Source organism: Chrysochloris asiatica, unplaced genomic scaffold, assembly GCF_000296735.1.
Source record: "Chrysochloris asiatica unplaced genomic scaffold, ChrAsi1.0 scaffold00040, whole genome shotgun sequence".
NCBI classification, from domain to species: Eukaryota; Metazoa; Chordata; class Mammalia; order Afrosoricida; family Chrysochloridae; genus Chrysochloris; species Chrysochloris asiatica.
The window spans coordinates 14,934,924-14,944,634 of NW_006408558.1; the positions used below are offsets into that span (position 1 = coordinate 14,934,924).

Consider the following 9,711-nt stretch of genomic DNA (forward strand, 5'->3'; position numbering starts at 1 on the left):
TGTTTTCCACCGTCCCTCCAGGAGCCCCCACTAACCCTGGTGTTTTCCACCGTCCCTCCAGGAGCCCCCACTAACCCTGGTGTTGTTCCTTTCTGCCTTGAGCTCAGCAATTTCTTCCTCCCTTTCGAGGAGCTGTTCCCTGCATACGTTGAGTTCTTTCGTAAGTGCTGCAAATTCCTGGAAAACAGTAAAAAAACAAGATTCTGAGAAAGATTTCTGGCCCAAGTCTCCAGGCCTCACTCAAAGGAAATCCCTGGGGCCAGCGTACAATGGGCCTTGCGACCCTCCAGGGAAGGAGGGGACCAACCGACTTGCCTAAGACCCCGTGGATGTTGAGTGACACAGATTCTAGACTCAGATGCCCACCCTGGCGCCCACCCTGGGGACAAAGGTTAGCGTAGCCTGAAGGCATTAGATGTCAGACATCAGGGCGCGGAGAATCCTAGCCCGCTGTCCCCCAACTTTGAGAAGTATCCTAACATGAACTGGATAAAAACTCATAACCGTGTGTGCTAGAACTCCTAGGGGGGCAGAGCCCCCTCTCTGTGTCCAGCTCCTTGTCTTGGCTAAACCACCTCTTGAGAGTCCCTTGGGATCCTCCTGACGGTGCCCCACGGCCAATCACTTCACACAAAAATACTTCCTCAGTCAATGACATACAGTATAGCATTATCACCCAAGAGCTACAAACTGTCCCGACGTGCTCAAAACAAAGGCGAGCAACCAGGAGGCCAGAGAAGCTAGATCAATGGAAAGAGATCAAAGGGAATTAAAATAATGACATGCCAACACCGTAACCCATGACATGAAAACCGTAACCCATGACATGGGGCAGCGCATATAAACGGTGACAAGGGAACATAACTGGCTGCGTAGACTTTCACCCGAAAATATTTCACAGGAAACCATTCAAGGGAAAACACTAGCACGCAACGCCTTGCGTAGGAAGGGAAGATGTGAGCAGGCTTATGTGTCTGGTCAAGCAGACGCTTTCCTCCAGAACACTACTGCGGAAAATCCCTGCAGAGCCCCTCTCCCTTTGCACGCACAACCTGACCTCGTGGCCACAGGAAGCTCCCTCACACACACCCACGTGACACAAAAGATAAGCCTCAAGGCACATTCTCCTGCCAACTTTACCACGGAACAAACACCTCTGAAATCAACTAGAGGTGGCAGCTGCTACCAACATTTCCCTGTACTTTAAAGAGTGTTTTTTCTAAAGGACAGAACCCAGTGGCATCAACCCAATTGTGACTTCTGGGAAGTCTGCAGAACAGAACAGAGCTGTCCCTAGGGCTTCGGAGACCAGACAGCCTGGTCCTTCCACACAGCAACTGGTGGGTTCGAACTACTGGCCTTTGGGTTAGCAGCTGAGCGGTTTATCCACTGCATGCTCTCTTACGGATTCAAAAGATTTTAGGGTTCAAGATCCACGTGCAAATAATCAGCCATTCAAAATCAAAAAGAGAAGGCAGGAGATTCTAGGAAATCCACTTACAAACACATGGCATGCAAAAGTTCACTCATAAATCTACCCTTTGCCATGCCAAGCCAACTTTCTCACAGACGGGACACCCCCGTCCGAGTCTGATGAGCCCATAATCACCTATCTGAGCTGTGGTGCTGAGCTGAACAGTTTCCCTGGATGGCATGGCAAGAAGCCAACAGTGGAAAGGAACACCATGAAAAATGCTTCGTTTGTCTTCCATTCTAGTCTTTTTAGGAAAGGAAAACTGGGGCAGAGGTTGAGGGGAGGCGAGCACACCCTTTATTAGAGATATTACAGGGTTCTTGTGAGTATTTTGCATTATTGAAGTTCACTTCTCAACCAATAATTCTTCTGCAAGAATGTGGTGGGATGGAGCAAAGTAAGACCCAACGCACCCAACTGCTATGGAGTCTATGGCGTCGGCGCACAGGGATCCTGCAGGACAAGTGGCACTGCTCACAGAAACCCTCATGCGGAGATGCATCATGGAGAAGACAAGGCCCCTGGATTGACGCTGGTGTGTCCGCAGTGAGGTTCCTGGAGCCAGCACCCAGCGGGCAGCAGGAGGCAGTTCCCACCCCTCACTCAGAGGGCAGAGCTGCTTTCTGTCACTTTGTCCCCCACCCTGTGCTGCAAATCTAGGTGGGTTTGCTGAAAGAAGTTGTGCGTTCACAGTCTTGCGTGTGACCCAGCCATGGCTCTGACTGCACTCAGACTTGTGCTTCCTGTCTGTCTGGCGGGCTCCATGGATGACTGCATGGCCCTTTATAGCGTCACATGTGTGGATTTTTACCGGGTTTACCGATCTAATGGCTCCTCCAAGAGGCCTCCACACTGGATGTCTTCCAGTGTGCTGGCATGGAGGAATTTGGGATACAGACGCATCTTGGCCAGGGGGACTCATGCTGTTGATGCCCCTGCTAGGCCCCATTCAGACCAGGCTTGGCCCTGCTTGGGCTCCTGCTGTGTGGTCAGACTAGAAGTCTAGCAGGTCCCCAAAGGGAATGAGCGGTGGCTGGCGCATCCTTCAGAACCCCATCCACTCAGGAGGGTACGAGGGGAGACCTCACCTAAGGCCAGCTTCAGAGTGGGTCCAGTTCTGATTCCTGAACACTTTCGTCCTTACTGTCTCAACCACACAGGGTACAAAGCTCCCCTGGCCTGCGGGTTGGTAGGAGCCTCAGGTCTCCCTTGGCTGTGTGGGACCCAGGGTTAGGTCTCGGGTCTGAGCCCGTCTGTATTTAAATCCACTACTGCGCTGGGACAAGGAGCTCTGGTAGCGTAGTGGTTACGAATCGGGCTGCGAGCCTTAAGGTCAGCGGTTCGAAACTACCAGCCGCTCCGCGGGAGAAAGATGAGGCTTTCTACTCCCGTAAAGATTTACACCCTCGGAAACCCTGTACAGGGTCGCTATGGGTCGGACCTGACTCGATGGCACTTAACAACAACAACAACAACTGCGCTGGGACATGGGGGTGGGTCAGAGCCAAGTGCTGCGGCCATCATCACCAAGAGTCGTCAGCCATTCAGGACCCACCCAATCCCAGATCATGTCCCAGACAGGAAGGTTTACTTAATACCACGGAGCTGTGTGTGCGGGCAGCTGTGTCCTCCGGGAACTGTGTGCGTGGAGATATGCATATGTGGGGAGTTGTGTGTGCGTGGATCTGTGTGCGCAGGGAGCTCTGTACGCAGGGAGGTGTTTACACGGTGAGCTGCATGCACGGGATCGCTGCAATGGCATGGGTTTGTTAGATGTGAGGTGGCTTCAAAAAGTGGGTGGGAAAATTCAATGAAAAATGACAAAATTCTCCAACAAGCCTTCTGAACCCCCCTGGTCTACTTGACCATGGTACATTTAAAACCAAAGGAGCAGCAGTGTGCCGAGTCTGAGGCAACCACTGGTCCCCCAACGTGCTCCCGCAGGACAGACAGACAGACACACGTATACAGCTGCCCGGAGGCTAAAGGAGGAGGAAGGATGGCGGTCGGTAACTGCAACAGGTGTCTGCAGGGCTGGGCTGTGGGAGAGCACCTGAAGCGTCAGGTGAGGTAAGGCCCTTGTCTACTGCCCAGGAATGGTTCAGATGCATCCTGGGGGCTCCTGGGAGCAGGGCTGTAAGAGAAGGAAGAGTGAGGAATGGGTCCCGAGCCTTCACCTGGAGAGAAACTGGAGGGAGACAAGAAGAACAGACCTCAGGGCCCAGAGCCAAGGTTCGACACCCTCCCCCGGCCACTGTGCTGGGGAGTGCCTGGGGTCAGCAGGTAGTGAGCAGCGGCCATCTAGGGGGCAGCTAAGAGCCTCTTTCTATCTGGAGCAAACAAAGAGTGAAAAAGATCAAGACTCAAGGAGACGAGGAGGCCAAGGCTGAATGGAGCACGTGATTCTCCTGGCTTCAGGGTGTGGAGGGCGGACGTCGATGGTGCCCGGCTACCTCCGCTGACCGCAGTGAATGGAGCACGTGATTCGAAACAGTCCTGACAGAGCACTGTTCCACTGTGTGGCTCACAGTCGACGTCTGGTGAGTTCTTGCCAGGGACGCAATCACATGATGTGTCGCATTAGACAAATCTGCTGCACAAGACCTCTCTAAAGTGCTCAAGAGCACAGATGTCCGTTTGAGGACTACGGTGCGCCTGACCCAAGCCCTGGTGTTTGTAATTGCTTCACAGGCATGCAAAGTTGGACAGTGAATAAAGAAGACCTTAGACGAGCTGATGCACTTGAGTTACGGTACCGGAGTTACTGCTACTGGAGAGGATTAAAGTACCCTGGACTGCCAACGTTCCTTAGAAGTCAGGATGGTAAAACTCTGTCCCTCATACTTTATACATATAAGGAGGAGGGACCAGCCCCTGGAGAAGGACATCATGTTTAGTAAAGTGTAGGGGTCAGCAATTAAGAGAAAGACCCCCAATGGGCTCATCACACATAACAACAATTGTAAGGATAGCAGGGGACCGGGCAGTTGTGCCTAGGGTCACTACAAGTCAAAACCAACTAGACGGCACCTAACAACAACAACAACCACAATATGAACTGTTGGACAGAAAACCAAATCACAATGAACACTTCAAAGAAAGAAAAGACTTGGCCCAGGTATTTCCAGGAGCTGAAGCCGTCACCTGGGTCAGGTTCAGAAGACCTGAGGAGCTGGGCTCAGAGCAGCTATATGAAGGGGAGGCCAGAAAACCCCTGACGGGTGCAGGCCAAGCACGAGGCCACCCAGCAGATGTGGAGCAGGCTGACCTCAAGACAGGCCCGACCAGAGCCACCGGGCCCTGCTAACAGGCTGGACATGACGCCTGTGAGGAAGACAGAGTCCGGACGCTGCCAAGGGTTCTGGCAGGTGCAGGTGACGGATGGAGCCACTGCGGGCTGAGGAGGGAGAGACTGTGGGCATCTGATCCTTTGGTGACAATGAAGGATACAGAGAAGGCCCTACAAGAGGGAAGGCTGGTGACAAGGTGGAAGCCCAGGGCTGTAGGTCCCAGCAGGCCCCAAAGTGTTGCTTTGGATTAAGATGAAATTCCACTGCCTTCCCACAAAATGCTGACTTAACTCCAGGCAGGGAGGGAGGAGCCTTCAAAAATCAGGTGATGCACTGCCCACAAGACTCTTCTCAGAAACAAAGGACCCACGAGGCCCACCTCCATTCATGCACAAACCCCTTCATTTATATGCCCATTGGCTTACTATTTCAGGAGCAAGGCTACATTTGTGGGTTTCTACCCCCAAAAAAGTTCTATTTTAAGTTTTTCCTGATAATAGACCAAGCTATCTTTGTTCACCCCTTGGCTCTAGGCCTGCCCCGAGAGCACGTCTAATTCCCACTCACTCTGGCTACACGTCCTGAGTTCAACATAAATGCTTCTCGTAATAAACCCAGTGGCAGCGCTGTTTCTAAGGTCTACCTCTCTGGCTGTGGTATGAGACAAATTTATAGACTCTTGGCGCTCACTGCTGCTACTGAAAGGCAAACCTTGCTCTTAGCTCAGAAGAATTCAACAGCTTAAAATGTATCAAAGCGAATTTGAACTTCAGAGTTTAGACAAACATTCGGCAGGAAATTCCAAAGCTGAAGATTCCAGAAGCATGTTTCGCTGTGTACTGTATCTGTACTATTATTGCAATAAAGAAACTTGCACAGCCCCAACAAACCCCAAATATGTGCAAATAATGATCTACTTTATTACCATCATAAGAATCTAATTGTCAGCGGCTCGAGTTTTTCCTCTGTAAGGAAAAAAAAAAATGGAAATCTAAAAATAGCTTCAGGCAACAGCATTTCAGTTACTACTACTTGCTATAAAACTTTTAAGTATTTTCTGAAACTGAATAGATTCAATCATCACTGTAATATTTTCACTTCAAAATATTATGTCTGAGAAGCACACACTTGTAGTTTAATATTTGGCATTTTAGAATTGAGAAAAGAGGGAAAATAAAACAACAGCTAACCGTTAAAACCTAGAACTTGGTTTCATCACACAAATGCTTGAAAACGCCAAGATTCATCATCTCTGGGTAAAAAAGGCTTCGAGTTGGATGCGTGCAAGTTCAGATTAAACCAACTGCACATTACTGACTAAAACTCACAAACATGCTCCATTTAAATGAAGAACTATAAACCTGACGTAACAGTCCTGGGGGCGGAGCCTAAAGGTACTATTTCTCAAGGGTTTCTGCTAGTCCATTCTATCTCGGTCCGTGTTTGGAAACACTGGTCTCTCTCACGTCATCCACGTGTGTTATTGTGAGATGCTGTCCAGTCAGTTCCAACTCACAGTGACCCGACGCACAACAGAAGGAAAACATTGTCCACCACTCCTGTACCACCCTCACAAATACTGCTGCCACTGTGCCAATCCATCTTCTTGGGAGGCCTTCCTTTTTTTCTTCAACCCTCCACTTTTCCAGGCATGATGCCCTTCTCCAGGGACTGGTCCCTCCTGGTCACTTGTCCGAAGTAAGAGAGATGAAGTCAGGCCATCCTGGCCTCTAAGGAGCATCTGGCTACACTTCTTCCAATACAGATTGGTTTGTTCTTTTGGCAGTCCATGATACTTAATATTTTCCTCCAACACCATAACTGAAATGCATCGATTCTTCTAAGGTCTTCCTTATTCACTGTCCAACTACCACATGCATCTGAGGTTATTGAAAATGCCATGGCTGCGGTCAGGCGCACCTTAGTCATCAAACTGCCATCTTTGTTCTTCACTTTAAGGAAGTCTTATAAAGGAGGGTTGCCTAATGCAATGTTGTCGTTAGAATTCTTGACTGCTGCTTCCGTGAGCTCAGTCTGAGAAATGATGGTTGATCTGAGAAAAATGAAGTCTTTGACAACTTCAATCTTTTCTCCATTTATATGGATGTTGTTTATTGGTCCAGTTGTGAGGATCTTTGTTTTCTTTACATTGAGGTGCAACCCATACTGAAGGCTGTGGTCTCTGATCTTCACCAGTAAGCATCTTAAGTCCTCTTCTTTCACTTTCAGCAAGTATCACAGGTTGCTAACAAGTCTTCCTCTAGTCCTGAAACCACTTTCTTCTTCATATAATACAGTTTCGTAGATTAACTGCTCTGCATATGAATTGGTAAGTATGATGAAAGAACAGAATCCAGACACACAACTTTGCTGATGTTAAGCCATTCCATACGCCTTTGTTCCATTTGTATAACTGCCTCTTGATCTCTGTACAGCTCATTGCTAAGCACAAGTAAGTGATACGGAATGCCCATTCTTCTCAATATTATCTAGTTTGTCATGATCTACATAATCGAAAGCCTTTGCATACTTAATAAAGCACAAGTAAACATCTTTGTGGTATTCTCTGCTTTCAATGATATATTACCCTTAGTCTCACACCCGCTTCTAAATCCAGCTTAAATTGCTGGCAGTTCCCTGGTGATGTACTACTGCAACCGAATTGAATTACATCAAGCAAAATTTGACTTGCAAGTCATATTAATGATAATTGCTTGATAACTGCCACATTCCATTGGGTAACCTCTCTTTGGAAAGCTCAAAACTATGGCTTTCTTCCAATCAGCTGGACAGATAGCTGGCTTCCAAATTCCTTTGTATGGATGAGTGAGCGCCCCCAGTGCTGCGTCAGTTTGTTGCAAGATTTCAATTTGTATCCCCCACACTTCCTGGAGTGTTGTTTCTTTGCCAATGTCCTCACTGTAGCTTGGACCTCGTCCCTCAGTACCACGGTTCTTGATCTGATCATATCTTACCTCTTAAAATGGCTGAACATTGATTTTATTCACCTCCAAAATGTGGATTTTAAATATCCAACCCTAATGCTGTCAAGCGGATTCTGACTCTTAGTAGCCCTGTAAGGCCTAGCCGAACTGCTCCAAAGGAGTCCCAGGCTGGCATCTGTATGTATGGAAGGCGATTGCCACCTCGTTCTCCCAAATGGTGGCTGGTGGGGGAGCAGGGATCCCGCCATAGAACGTTGACAATCACCGAGGGAAGCGTACGGCACCATTCATAGGAAGGCGTCGCCCAGGTCCGCTGTGACGAACGTAGCTGCCGGGTGTCATCTGGGCCCTGGCACTGCACTGGCCGGCGGGTCATCCCCACCAACACTCTGCAGGAGAAAGACAAGTCTGTGTGCTCCCATCAAGACCCACAGTCCCAGAAACTCTAGGGGCAGTTCTGAGCTGCGTCCTCACCTGTAGCGTGAGACCCAGGGTGGGAAGTGGGCCGCATACATGCTGGTCAGCAGCCTAGGGCACTCTGCAGAATTCCAGTCTATATCCTACAACCAGAAAACAACCCACTGGCCACCCCACCGCGACACTGCAGGGCTGACAGGTGCCCCACAGGGCTTCAAAGGTTGCTGGTCTTGACAGAGGCAGACTGCCTCATCTTTCTTCAAGTGGGTTCAAACCACTGACCTTCTGCTTCGCAGTCCAGCACTTAACCACTGCACCACCAGGGCTCCTCTTACTGTCACTGACAATATGGGTCGCACAATGGTCTGTACGGTGTCCTGCCCTCTCACCATGCACAGTCCACACTGAGGCTGGAGATGCTTTACCATCTCGCGGACGGAGGAACGTTCCCAACAACACTCAGCCTCTAGTCCCAGTCCTGCTCTCCTGAGACAGCCCTGTCCTCGCTAAATGCCGCCGCCGCCACAACCAAGGGCAGCAGGAATGTGTTCTACCATAGGCGGACACTGACTCCCAGTCAGAGAACAAGGAGAGAAGCCACGGAGTGGAGGCACCAGGCAGGGCACACTCTTCACCCTCCTCCTGACCCGAGATACGGTTCTGGTTCACATGTCTGCGCAGCTAAAATCCTGATAGGATGGTGCATACATGTACTACCAGTTCACACCATTCAAACTCACCATTTACAACTGGCCGATTCAATGGTTTTCAGGATATTCACAGTGTTACGCAAGCACCAGCCCTAGTTCCAGAGATTTTCACCACCTCATAAGGAAAGCCTGTGGCCACCAGGCAAGTAGGCAGGCAGCCAGCCTCCCACCCCTGCCTCCCAATACCTGGCAAACACTACTATGTTCTGTCTCTGCAGGTCTGCCTGGTCTCGACATTTCACAGAACAGTTCCTTCTGTCAGTGTGAACTGGTCAGGGTTGGCCCACGGTGGGGCAGGTACCAGAACTACACCCCTCTTCCCGGCTAACGCTGCTCCATTGTGTCACTGCGCCCACAGTGCATTTCCCATGTGCCCACTGATGGAGACGGCGACAAGGAACTTCCCGGGACGGGTGTGTCCTGAGGAGTTGACGTGGCTTTGCTTTGCAGTGTGACTGAGGCGATCTTACAGCTTCCATTTCTAACTTCTAACTTAAATTCCTCCTTTGGAAGAAGGCATCTTCTTTTAGGCAAAACTGAGATTTCCTGACAGGAAGGAAGTAAATGGCTTTGCTTCACCGTATTTTCATCGTTTTGTGAAAAAGCAAACCCAAGTCTTTTTGTTTACTATTAGCATTTCTAGGAGCCATGGTGGCGCAGAGAGTTGTGCGCTGGGCCGCTAACTGCAAGGTCAGCACTTCAAATCCACCATGCGCTCTGCAGGAGAAAAATATGATTTTCTGCTTCCATAAAGAGTTAGTCTTAGAAACCCTACATAGGGTCGCTATGTACAGGAATCAATTCAAAGGCATAGAACAATAGCAACATTGTTGTTGTTGTTGTCAGGTGCCATCGAGTCGGAACCGACTCATAGC

General features: G+C 49.6%; 1 protein-coding gene across 2 annotated transcripts in view; it reads right to left on the reverse strand.

Moving 5' to 3' along the window:
- PPFIA1 (protein tyrosine phosphatase, receptor type, f polypeptide (PTPRF), interacting protein (liprin), alpha 1) overlaps positions 1-9,711 on the reverse strand; it is a 102,121-nt gene that overhangs the window by 58,508 nt on the left and 33,902 nt on the right. For both annotated transcript variants that reach the window (XM_006860819.1, XM_006860818.1), the window contains exon 2: positions 76-177. In XM_006860819.1, coding sequence (XP_006860881.1) covers positions 76-177 — 102 coding nt within the window. The remainder of the gene's footprint in view (positions 1-75; positions 178-9,711) is intronic.